At 46.6% G+C, this 10,896-nt stretch overlaps 1 protein-coding gene across 1 annotated transcript; it reads right to left on the bottom strand.

Moving 5' to 3' along the window:
- Positions 1-3,879: 3,879 nt before the first annotated feature.
- On the bottom strand, positions 3,880-9,860 carry LOC139199278 (creatine kinase B-type). The gene is made up of 9 exons (XM_070828326.1): positions 9,840-9,860; positions 9,434-9,480; positions 9,014-9,212; positions 8,354-8,511; positions 6,492-6,624; positions 6,255-6,411; positions 5,506-5,629; positions 4,639-4,828; positions 3,880-4,205 (listed from the first exon to the last, which is right to left on the bottom strand). Exons 1-9 carry the CDS (start codon positions 9,853-9,855, stop codon positions 4,045-4,047), a joined length of 1,185 nt encoding a protein of 394 aa, XP_070684427.1. The 5' UTR covers positions 9,856-9,860; the 3' UTR covers positions 3,880-4,044.
- Between the last annotated feature and the right edge of the window lie 1,036 nt (positions 9,861-10,896).

Genomic DNA, 10,896 nt, shown 5'->3' with positions numbered 1-10,896 from the left:
AATCAGGAGAAAACAAGAATCTGCTTTCTTAAAATGAAAGGATAAAGGGAGTTCCCGTTATTGATCAGGGCGCTTGGTCTTCATTGATTGACCTTGATTCAGATACAGTCTGAGGCGTCGATCGATACCAGGAACTCCTTGATCCGACATTTTCAGCTTGATTCGCTTGCTGCTGCTGTTAAGACGCCGTCCGTCTGTGACCGGACGTCCACGCTTCGAGCTGGGTGTCCCGACTGCCGACAGATATCTGTAAAACACCGACACGCCCCTGTTTTCACCACAGAAGAAGAACCGACACAGACAGTCGTTTGTCACATGATTAACCCAAAGAACAGAGACAATGACCTTAGCACTGATTGGTCCACGTGTCAGTGTGGTGTTAGCTCACTGCTCTGTCTGACGGTTAGCTGTCAGTATGCTAACGGTTAGCTGTAAGCATGCTAACGGTCCGCTGTCAGAGTGCTAACGGTTAGCTCAGGATGCTAATGGTTAGCTGTCAGTATGCTAATGGTTAGCTGTCAGTATGCTAACGGTCAGCTGTCAGTATGCTAACGGTCAGCTGTCAGTATGCTAATGGTTAGCTGTCACGCCAAAGAAAAAGTCCCTTTCCTTCATAAAGTTCTTGGGAGGTGTGCTGAGCTCTGACATCACTGATGTCGTCTGTCGTCCCCAGACTGAGGCAGCAGCAGATGTGTTCTGTAAGATGCCGGTGGCTTTGAAGAGAGCTTTGAAAAGACTGATGTAATGGCTTTTGTTTCCCATCACAGAGGGCAGCCTGAAGCAGGTTACAGTGGTGACAACTTTCTGTTGTGCTGAAGAACACTGGACATTAGAGACTGATGTTCACTGAGCTGATAAATCAGGAGAGAAGTCGGCTCGTTGCAGGTTTCATCCGCTTCTTTAATACAGTCTGAACACTAAGATGTCAGTGATCAGTGTCTGAGGAGCGACAAATCAGTGTTAAACGAGCTTCCGTTAGCTTGTGTTAGCTGGTGTTAGCTCATATTAGCTGGTGTTAGCTCATATTAGCTGCTGTTAGCTGCTGTTAGCTCATATTAGCTGCTGTTAGCTGGTGTTAGCTCATATTAGCTGCTGTTAGCTGGTGTTAGCTCATATTAGCTGCTGTTAGCTTGTGCTAGCGGACCATCGTTCTGCCACCAGTCTGGACGCCACAGCAGCAGCATGCGGCCTGATGGCGGCTGATCTCCAGGCGAGCTGCACAGTTCACAGTGGAGGTAATGATGAGATGTGACACCTGTCTGTGACCTCTGACCTCCTGAGGCAACAAGCCCTTTCACCCCCCGATGGCTGATGTTAAACGTTACTGCAATAATACAGGAGCGGTTGGTGACGACGTTAAACTTGCTCCACGAATCTTTTTACACATTAACAGCTGACAGAACCGAATGTGTTTTTATTTTTACTGTCTAAAACGATACCTGTGCAGGTGAGCGTGTGCAGGTACAGTGTGCTACGTTTGTGTACAGTCTGTGTTTATGTGGTCCACACTGTTTCTTTTGTTTTCCTCCACTGAAAATGTTCCTTTTATTCTTATTTTTCAACCCTTTTAAACCAGAACTGCACCGTTAAGGTTCTTCCTCTGCTCACACTAACCGCTTCGAACTTTAAGGACCAGTTTGGTGTTTTTCTCCCATGTAGTCCTCCGGAGGATGTAAATCTTTAAAAGCCCCTAAGAAATGTAAAACAGCTTCTCACTGTACATGTGAGCAAACAGGAGAAAGTAGGGACGTGGAGACAGTGTTGGTTTGAGTCTGAACATGAAGAGGAATGTAGAAAATCACCAGCCTGAACCTTCAAAGGATGATTCCAGATTCAGTTTGAACTAGACACTGATTTAGCCTTAAGAGGCATAGTTCAGATTTTTTGAAGTGGGCTTGTATGAGGTACTTATTGTGGCCCATACACCCCCAGTTTGGAAAAAGCAGGCGTGATTACAGACAGGCAAAGCAGTGTGTGCCGTTATGTCGCTCTTTTCAAAGATACCAGACTCCATTGGCAAAAACACTAATTTTACCCTGCAGAACACAGGAGTTGCAGGTCTATTTTTTTGTGTCTTTGGTGTTTTAACACATTAGTTTGGATCCAAACTAACCTATCAAAACACCAAAGTCACACAATGACACGAGCAAACTAAACTATGGAGGAAAGGGTAGAACCACAGCTCCAGTTTTCTGCCAGGTAAAATCACTGTTTTTGTCAATGGAGTCTGGTGAATTGGAAGAGAGCATAAATGGACATAATGGCTTCAGCTCCCGGTCAGAAAAGGCTGAATATTGTTAACACAGCTCCCACTTAAACTGATGCTGACTTCTTTGAGCTGGGCCTTTTTCCTCCTTCAGGTAAAACACTTTGGAGAAGGACTTCATACAGCTGCACGTGAGATAATCCGAACTTTCCCTTTAAGCCTGTTTATTGCCATTTCCTGGTATATTAAGTTAATTCTGCGTGTGTTGCACCACTTAATGCCTTCGGAATGTGCTGCTTTGTATTTCTGATGCATTCGGTTGTTACCAGAGGAAATAAGCAGAAACGTGGTTTTACTTTTCTGTATATTTTGACTTTTGTTCCCACTAATCTTTGGCTGTACATCAACAGAGTGTCTCTGTCGTGTCGAGGTCCTGAGGATTCACCGTGCAATGGTTCTCCGTCACCCCTGGAGCGGGAGAACACTTTGTACTGTATGTTGTAGCACTTAAAACCAGGAAGGGAACAAACAATGCAAACGTCCCTGTCTGACGGGGACGAGGGAGGTTAGAAGGTCTGGATGTGGCGCTGCCTTCACGTCATGTGGGAAAGTCTGTAAATCTGAGCCTCTTACTTGAAAATAGCCTTCACCTCAGCTTTCAGATAGAAACTTGTTCCGTGTGGCCGACGTCACCAACAGGAAAGTAGCAGAAGTCCAGTGTAGCCATGATGGATTCATTTTAAATAAAAACCACACAAATGAAACCTTCTCAGCAGTTTGTGTCATGTTGTGATCCCAGCTGGATAAAACCTGCTGCTGGATGATGTTTGATGACTTTTTAAATGATTTCTAACATGATTGAAGAGCTGAATCTGGTCTTTAATAATGTAGAGTCTCGCACAGATGTTAATGATGTGACGTCCTTCAGCTCTCAGGTTCACCGTCCAGCACCAGACCGGATCTTTGTGGTGGACAACTTGTTTCACCGTCACAATCTGATCTATAAATATGTTTTGGCTATATTTGCTGCGACTGTCACCGTGTCCAGACAGGGTCATCAGTTTCCTCTGGCTGCTCTTCGTGCTTTTAATGTCATTTGCAAGAATCCACCTGAAGGAAAACGACCGATCAGAGCCCGGTCTCTAACTGGAGCTCAGTGCAGGTCAGTCAGCTGTTGTTCAGGCTGACAGACAAACAGCTGTTAGCCTGCTGTTAGCTCCCATGCTAACTAGCAGGAAGTCACTATGTGGTGGAGTCAAACCGTCTCTTCTCTTTGTTCCCGACTGCTGTTTCACACGGTGGATCACAAACAACCTGAAGATTCAAACCTCATCTGTGTTCAAATCAGATCCAGAACACGTGCACAGTAGCGGCTGACTAACCCTTCATAACCATGTGACATGTTTCATCACACACCAGCATCATCAGCAGCTCCTCTCTGACCTGCAGCACTCGCCTCCTTCTTTTAGATCGGCCAAAGTCTGTGCGATCAAACCCAGGTGGCCAGCTTTCCCTTTCATTAGATATAACTGTCCCTGTTTGGAGGAGGGAGGACAGGAGGCTTTGTCACGTTCTTATTACAGACACAGATGACTCCAAAGATGGCGGTAAAAACACTATTTAATGGTGATACAATCAATTCAGCAAGTTATCAACGATCCCGTTGGTTTCACTTGTAAAATAGTTAGTTTATTTAGTTTCATGAGACTGTATGTTTTAGTCCAAAGGTAGAAAACACACACCAGACTCCGGGTTATCAACAGGGGGGGTTAAAAGCTTCTATCTGATTGGTCGGCCCGTCTTTTCTCCTCTGTTCTCCAGCCAATCATCATCCAGATCTACTTCTGCGCAGGAACCAGCTCGTCCACGTCTCGGCCGTCCTCCAGCCTCTTCTCCATGGCGACGAGCAGTCTGACCCCGTCCACCACCAGCTGGGTCAGCGCCACCTCGCTCAGGCCAAAGGTCGCCACGTTGCTCACGCGATACAGCGCCGGGGATTCTGGGAGATAAAGAGGCAAGTGGAGCTTTTTGGACTTCCTGAAGAGACACCAAACCTTTAAGCTGCTGGATTTAGTTTTTTAAAGGCACTTAAATGAAGAGGCCAGTGGACTTTAGATTAAAGAGAAACAAACGGACAGAAAAATAAAAAAATAAGACAAACGACTTCACATTTACAGTCAACAAAGAGTTAAAAAGAGATGGAGTGTCTTCATGGTTCAGGAGGCAACAGGAGTAAGAGTGAAGTCCAGATATAAGAAGGATGTAGACGCCATGATGTCATCCAGTAAACGATCTCCTCGCTCATTAGATCTGCACCACGGCTTAGTTTTAATAGACACACCATCGTATTTCCTAAAAGCGTGATAGTTCATGCAGAATGAAGTCCTGGACGTGAGCTGAGACCTAAACCCCCACAGGTGTGTCCTCTCTACCTGCTCGCTCCATGCCGATCCTCAGCCTCTTCAGGACGTCCTGCAGCCGTTTGTGCTTGGGGAGGTGCTGCAGCTTCAGGTGGACTCCCACCCTCAGACCCGTCCCCACGTCGGCCGGAGAGCTCGTCACCCATCCGAGCTGCTGCTTCCAGATGAACGGGTGTCTGAGCTCCCTGTAGAGCTCCTCCAGCTGCAGACACACAGCGACGGCCATCAGAGCCTCTGAAGGATTTTGAAACCCGTTTCAAATGAGACATGAATGTCCTTGACATGGCGCTGCGACATGGACTCGCTCCCTGTGTAGATCTGAAGCAATGATTCTTATTTTCAGGTGCTTATACACTCATGAAAACAGAATTCTGAATCTTATATTCTGAATTACAGTCTGCTCATATTTCTGCCAGTTCTGCCTTCCAAATGCATGTTGACCTCATTTTTAGGACGTCTGTTTTTATCCAATTAAATATCTAATGCCCTAGAAATAAAGTTTTATTCGTCCAGACGTCAGAAAGTCCTTTTCTCTGCGGGGGAGGGGAAGTTCTCCTTTAGAGTCCTTTAGAAGGTCCAAGAACGACTATAAGATATGAACTATGTTAACATAACCAGTCTTTATGACACAGGCCACAATATCAGTGCATCTGCAACAAGCTAATTAGATCAGAATATGAGTGTATTTATGTGTAGAATGAGTTCTATAATGTATTTTGACCCAAGTATGAACATCTGGATGAGGCAGCTTAACTTACTTTTAACAGGCTTAACTAACTCATAACCTGTAAACAAGCTCTTATAAAAGGTAGAGACGCCATATTCAGAGTAAAAGACATGCAGAAAGTCTCCTGGCCGAGGATCGGACCAACGACTGACCTTCTGCAGGTTGACGCAGATGCATTTAAAGGCCTCGGCCAAGTTGGCGTCGTCTCGTGTGGACACGAGTCTGAGGTGGTCGTCCATGTTGACCCAGACCACCAGGCTGCCATCTTCACTCACCCTGCAGCAAAGAATCATGGGACATTACCCGATGAGACGCTTATCAAAGAAAGCAGCCTGAAATCTTTCTCTTCTATTCCCCCTGAAACGCCGGGCAGGTGTGACATCCTGCACGAGGATCTGAATCTCCCAGCTTCCAGTTACATCGTTGGGCTTTTGTCTTCCCCGGACACGGAGTGTGGGGGCCACGTGTCCTCATACCAAAACAACAGCGAAGGCCGATTTCCGCTGATCTACAGGACAGATGGGGGCACATAACTTGACCTGCCTGTGCGCAAACTGCAAGTTTGCAAGCTAGTGAGCTAATTGTAAAAAGTGCCGCCCCCTCTGAGCCGGCTGCTGTCCGAGGTTTCTTCCTGTTAAAGGGGAGTTTTCCTCCACATTATTGCCTGTTTTTTACCCATGTGGGTTTTTTTTTTTGAGAATTCATGGATCGTTGGGTCTCTCTAACTGAAGAGCCAAAGAACGAGTCTAAAATTAAAGTTAAAAGTTAAAAGTGAGCTAACTCTACGTAAATGTCGGCCATTTTAACCTCCTTGACACTCGTCCACTGTTATCGTTTCCCCAATGACAGGTTGACAGTTGGTCAACACTCATGGGGAGAAATCAGGCTGTTGCAGACTGACCAGACCGCCCTGGCGTCGGGCCAGTCCCGAGCGACGCCAGTACGGAGCTGCGTGGACGTCGGGGGGTTCAGGCTCATCCCTCCCTGCTGCTCCTGGTGGAGCTCCTCCAGCAGGAGGAGTCGACCCGGCAGCTCGTCGTCCTGCAGCCGCCGCAAAGCTGAGAACCAAGAGGAGAGAGAACCTCAGCAGGTTAACAGTTTACTATGAAGCCACTGTCACACTGTTGTGCTGCAGTACCTCTCCCGGCCAGCGTGAGGAGCTGTCTGCGCTCTCCTCGACTGCAGTGTGTTGGGAAGCAGAAGTCTTCAACGGCTCGAACAACACTCACCTCACAGCGCACGACGTATGACCTGTCCAGGTCACCCCCCCCCTGCACATACACACACACCATATCAGCCAGCTGGTCACCAAGGGGTTAAATAACTAGTTAGTCAGTGTGTCAGTGTGTAGTGGAGGTCTATAGTGTGTGTGTGTGCTAGTTAGTCAGTGTGTTAGTGTGTAGTGGAGGTCTATAGTGTGTGTGTGTGTGTGCTAGTTAGTCAGTGTGTCAGTGTGTAGTGGAGGTCTATAGTGTGTGTGTGTGTGTGTGTGTGCTAGTTAGTCAGTGTGTCAGTGTGTAGTGGAGGTCTATAGTGTGTGTGTGTTAGTTAGTCAGTGTGTCAGTGTGTAGTGGAGGTCTATAGTGTGTGTGTGCTAGTTAGTCAGTGTGTCAGTGTGTAGTGGAGGTCTATAGTGTGTGTGTGTTAGTTAGTCAGTGTGTCAGTGTGTAGTGGAGGTCTATAGTGTGTGTGTGCTAGTTAGTCAGTGTGTCAGTGTGTAGTGGAGGTCTATAGTGTGTGTGTGTTAGTTAGTCAGTGTGTCAGTGTGTAGTGGAGGTCTATAGTGTGTGTGTGCTAGTTAGTCAGTGTGTCAGTGTGTAGTGGAGGTCTATAGTGTGTGTGTGTTAGTTAGTCAGTGTGTCAGTGTGTAGTGGAGGTCTATAGTGTGTGTGTGTGTGCTAGTTAGTCAGTGTGTCAGTGTGTAGTGGAGGTCTATAGTGTGTGTGTGTGTGTGCTAGTTAGTCAGTGTGTCAGTGTGTAGTGGAGGTCTATAGTGTGTGTGTGTGTGTTAGTTAGTCAGTGTGTTAGTGTGTAGTGGAGGTCTATAGTGTGTGTGTGTGTTAGTTAGTCAGTGTGTCAGTGTGTAGTGGAGGTCTATAGTGTGTGTGTGTGTTAGTCAGTGTGTTAGTGTGTAGTGGAGGTCTATAGTGTGTGTGTGTGTGTGTGCTAGTTAGTCAGTGTGTCAGTGTGTAGTGGAGGTCTATAGTGTGTGTGTGTGTTAGTTAGTCAGTGTGTCAGTGTGTAGTGGAGGTCTATAGTGTGTGTGTGTTAGTTAGTCAGTGTGTTAGTGTGTAGTGGAGGTCTATAGTGTGTGTGTGTGTTAGTTAGTCAGTGTGTCAGTGTGTAGTGGAGGTCTATAGTGTGTGTGTGTGTTAGTCAGTGTGTTAGTGTGTAGTGGAGGTCTATAGTGTGTGTGTGTGTGCTAGTTAGTCAGTGTGTCAGTGTGTAGTGGAGGTCTATAGTGTGTGTGTGTGTGTGTGTGTTAGTCAGTGTGTTAGTGTGTAGTGGAGGTCTATAGTGTGTGTGTGTGTTAGTCAGTGTGTTAGTGTGTAGTGGAGGTCTATAGTGTGTGTGTGTGTGTGTGTGTTAGTCAGTGTGTTAGTGTGTAGTGGAGGTCTATAGTGTGTGTGTGTGTTAGTCAGTGTGTCAGTGTGTAGTGGAGGTCTATAGTGTGTGTGTGTGTGTGTTAGTCAGTGTGTTAGTGTGTAGTGGAGGTCTATAGTGTGTGTGTGTGTGCTAGTTAGTCAGTGTGTCAGTGTGTAGTGGAGGTCTATAGTGTGTGTGTGTGTTAGTCAGTGTGTTAGTGTGTAGTGGAGGTCTATAGTGTGTGTGTGTTAGTTAGTCAGTGTGTCAGTGTGTAGTGGAGGTCTATAGTGTGTGTGTGTTAGTTAGTCAGTGTGTCAGTGTGTAGTGGAGGTCTATAGTGTGTGTGTGTGTTAGTTAGTCAGTGTGTCAGTGTGTAGTGGAGGTCTATAGTGTGTGTGTGGTCGGACCAGCTACCTTTAAGTTGTCGTAGTTGAAGTCGCTCTCTGGCGTCTGGCTGGTGATCTTGTGTCCGTGATGCGCCTCGATGACTCGGTCAAAAAAGTCACAGAACAGGATGTAGGACTGGGCGTCGCCCGCCACACACCCCACAGATACGGGACCCCCCCAGTCACCTTCAGACACAAACACCAGAGACCGATGGAGACGTTAACAGACTGACATCCCGTTCACTGAAGCCGTCTGTAAACCTGAACTCTAAATACAGAGAATAACACTGAATAACGCTTCCACCATTAATGTTTGTTCTTTCTGGCTGAGAAAGGAAAACAAAAATGAAGATTTTTCCTCTGCAACCTAAAATTTTCAACAAAATACTTGAAGATATCTTAAGTTTCTGTTTTCAAACTAATTACTCTTTCAGTGTCCAAGACTTCCTGTTATCATTAATCCAGATTTTAATCTCACTCTAGATCTCTGACAGCCATCACACATCACGCTGATGTCACCTGACATCACCCTGACATCACCTGACGTCACCATGACATCACCCTGATGTCACACTGACATCACGCTGACATCACCTGATGTCACGCTGACGTCACGCTGACATCACACTGATGTCACCCTGACATCACATTGTCATCTGACATCATGCTGACATCACGCTGACATCACCTGGCTCCTCGAGGCCCGGGCGGATGACGTCGTCGAAGATGACCCCGCTGTGGGTGCAGCGGTGGAACTGTCGGCGGTACATGGCCGGCGTGAGGATCCGTCCCATCCAGGTGGCGTTCCTGCACAGGTCGGGAAACTCGTCCTCAGGGGAACCTCTGCGCAGGTGGAACTGGGACATGGGGTCTGGGGGAACCAAGCTCTGAGACAGGAAGTTGTCATAGAGGAGACAGGAAGAGCAGCCACACCTGTTTCAGCCGTCACACGGAGGTGAAAGACCTCTGATGATCATCTGATGATGTGAATGATGGTGATGTTAAAATAAATAGAACACAAGTAGCATCCAGTGACTTCGATTAGTTTATTAGTTTATCTTCACATTAAACTGATTCACTCCGTTTGATGCTGCAGCGGAACGGTTACCTCCAAAATGGGCCGGTACCTCGTCTCCAGGGGAAAAACAGCCGGAGCTGCAGCAGAACAAACCAACATGTAGAACAGGACTCATCAGAAAGACGTTTTCAGCTCTTTGTTTTCTAACATCGTGTCAAGTCTGTCCAGTGAAATCCTGATCTGGTTCACGAGTCAAACCTAAAACTCTGTGAACTCAAAGAAAAACAGAAAGCACCTTAAAGAAACAGCCAATGAGAGCGAAGCAGTGAAACATGGTTCAGATGTTAGAGGATGGAAGGATCCGGCCGTCGTCAGCGAGGAGCCACATTCATGAGATCATAACGACGTCGGTGCGAAACAGTCGATCACATCGTGGATTCAAAGCGTCTCTGAGCGAGTTAAGGAGGAAAAGCAGGCATGCAGTGGAAACACTCACGTTTGACCTTCCACATGTCGTCAGCCGGACGGCAGCTCAACAAAGACTCTAAGAATAGAGCTGCTGGTCCAGAGGAGCTCATCCTGCTGGAGTCCAGTTACAGAACACACACACACACACACACACACAGAGACACACACACACACACACACACACACACACACACTAACCAACACACACACACACACATACACACAAACAGAGACACACACACACACTAACCAACACACACACACACACATACACACAAACAGAGACACACACACACACTAACAAACACACACACACACACACACACTAACAAACACACACACACACACACACACACACACACACACACATTAACAAACACACACACACACACACACTAACAAACACACACACACACACACACTAACTAACATACACACACACACACACACTAACAAACACACACACACACACACACACACACACACACTAACAAACACACACACACACACACACTAACAAACACACACACACACACACACACTAACTAACATACACACACACACACACACACACACACACACACTAACTAACACACAGACACACACACACACACACACACACACTAACTAACACACACACACACACACACACTAACTAACACACACACGTTCGGACCTGTTTTAAAGTCTTTCTGCGGCGGCGTCTAAACAAAGACATTCATCAGGAAAGACACAGCGGAGCAGAGGAGTCGTGTTATCGTTCATCATTGTTCTCTGTGAGTCACTTTTCCTCTCTTCTGTGGCCTCGTCTGCCAGCTGGATGCATTCGACCTGAAACAGGTTTGATTCATATGACGTTCCCTGTTTGCTTTCCTTGTTGAGCTGCAGTGGAGGGATAGAAACACCAAGAGTGACTGTAGATCTTCATCTCTGACAGTGTAGTGCTGCTGCTCATCAGCAACAGTGTTTAATGTGTTACCATTTTCAAATGCATTGTTAATTGTTTTATTATATTAAAGAGAAGAAAAAAGCTCCTCTGTGGGTAGAAAAGAGGTGGTCACACTGAGTCTGATGAGTAAAAGGGG

The sequence above is a fragment of the Pempheris klunzingeri genome, chromosome 3 (assembly GCF_042242105.1).
Source record: "Pempheris klunzingeri isolate RE-2024b chromosome 3, fPemKlu1.hap1, whole genome shotgun sequence".
NCBI lineage: Eukaryota > Metazoa > Chordata > Actinopteri > Acropomatiformes > Pempheridae > Pempheris > Pempheris klunzingeri.
Note: the sequence above shows the minus strand (reverse complement) of the source record. Positions and strands in the feature narration are given on the sequence as shown.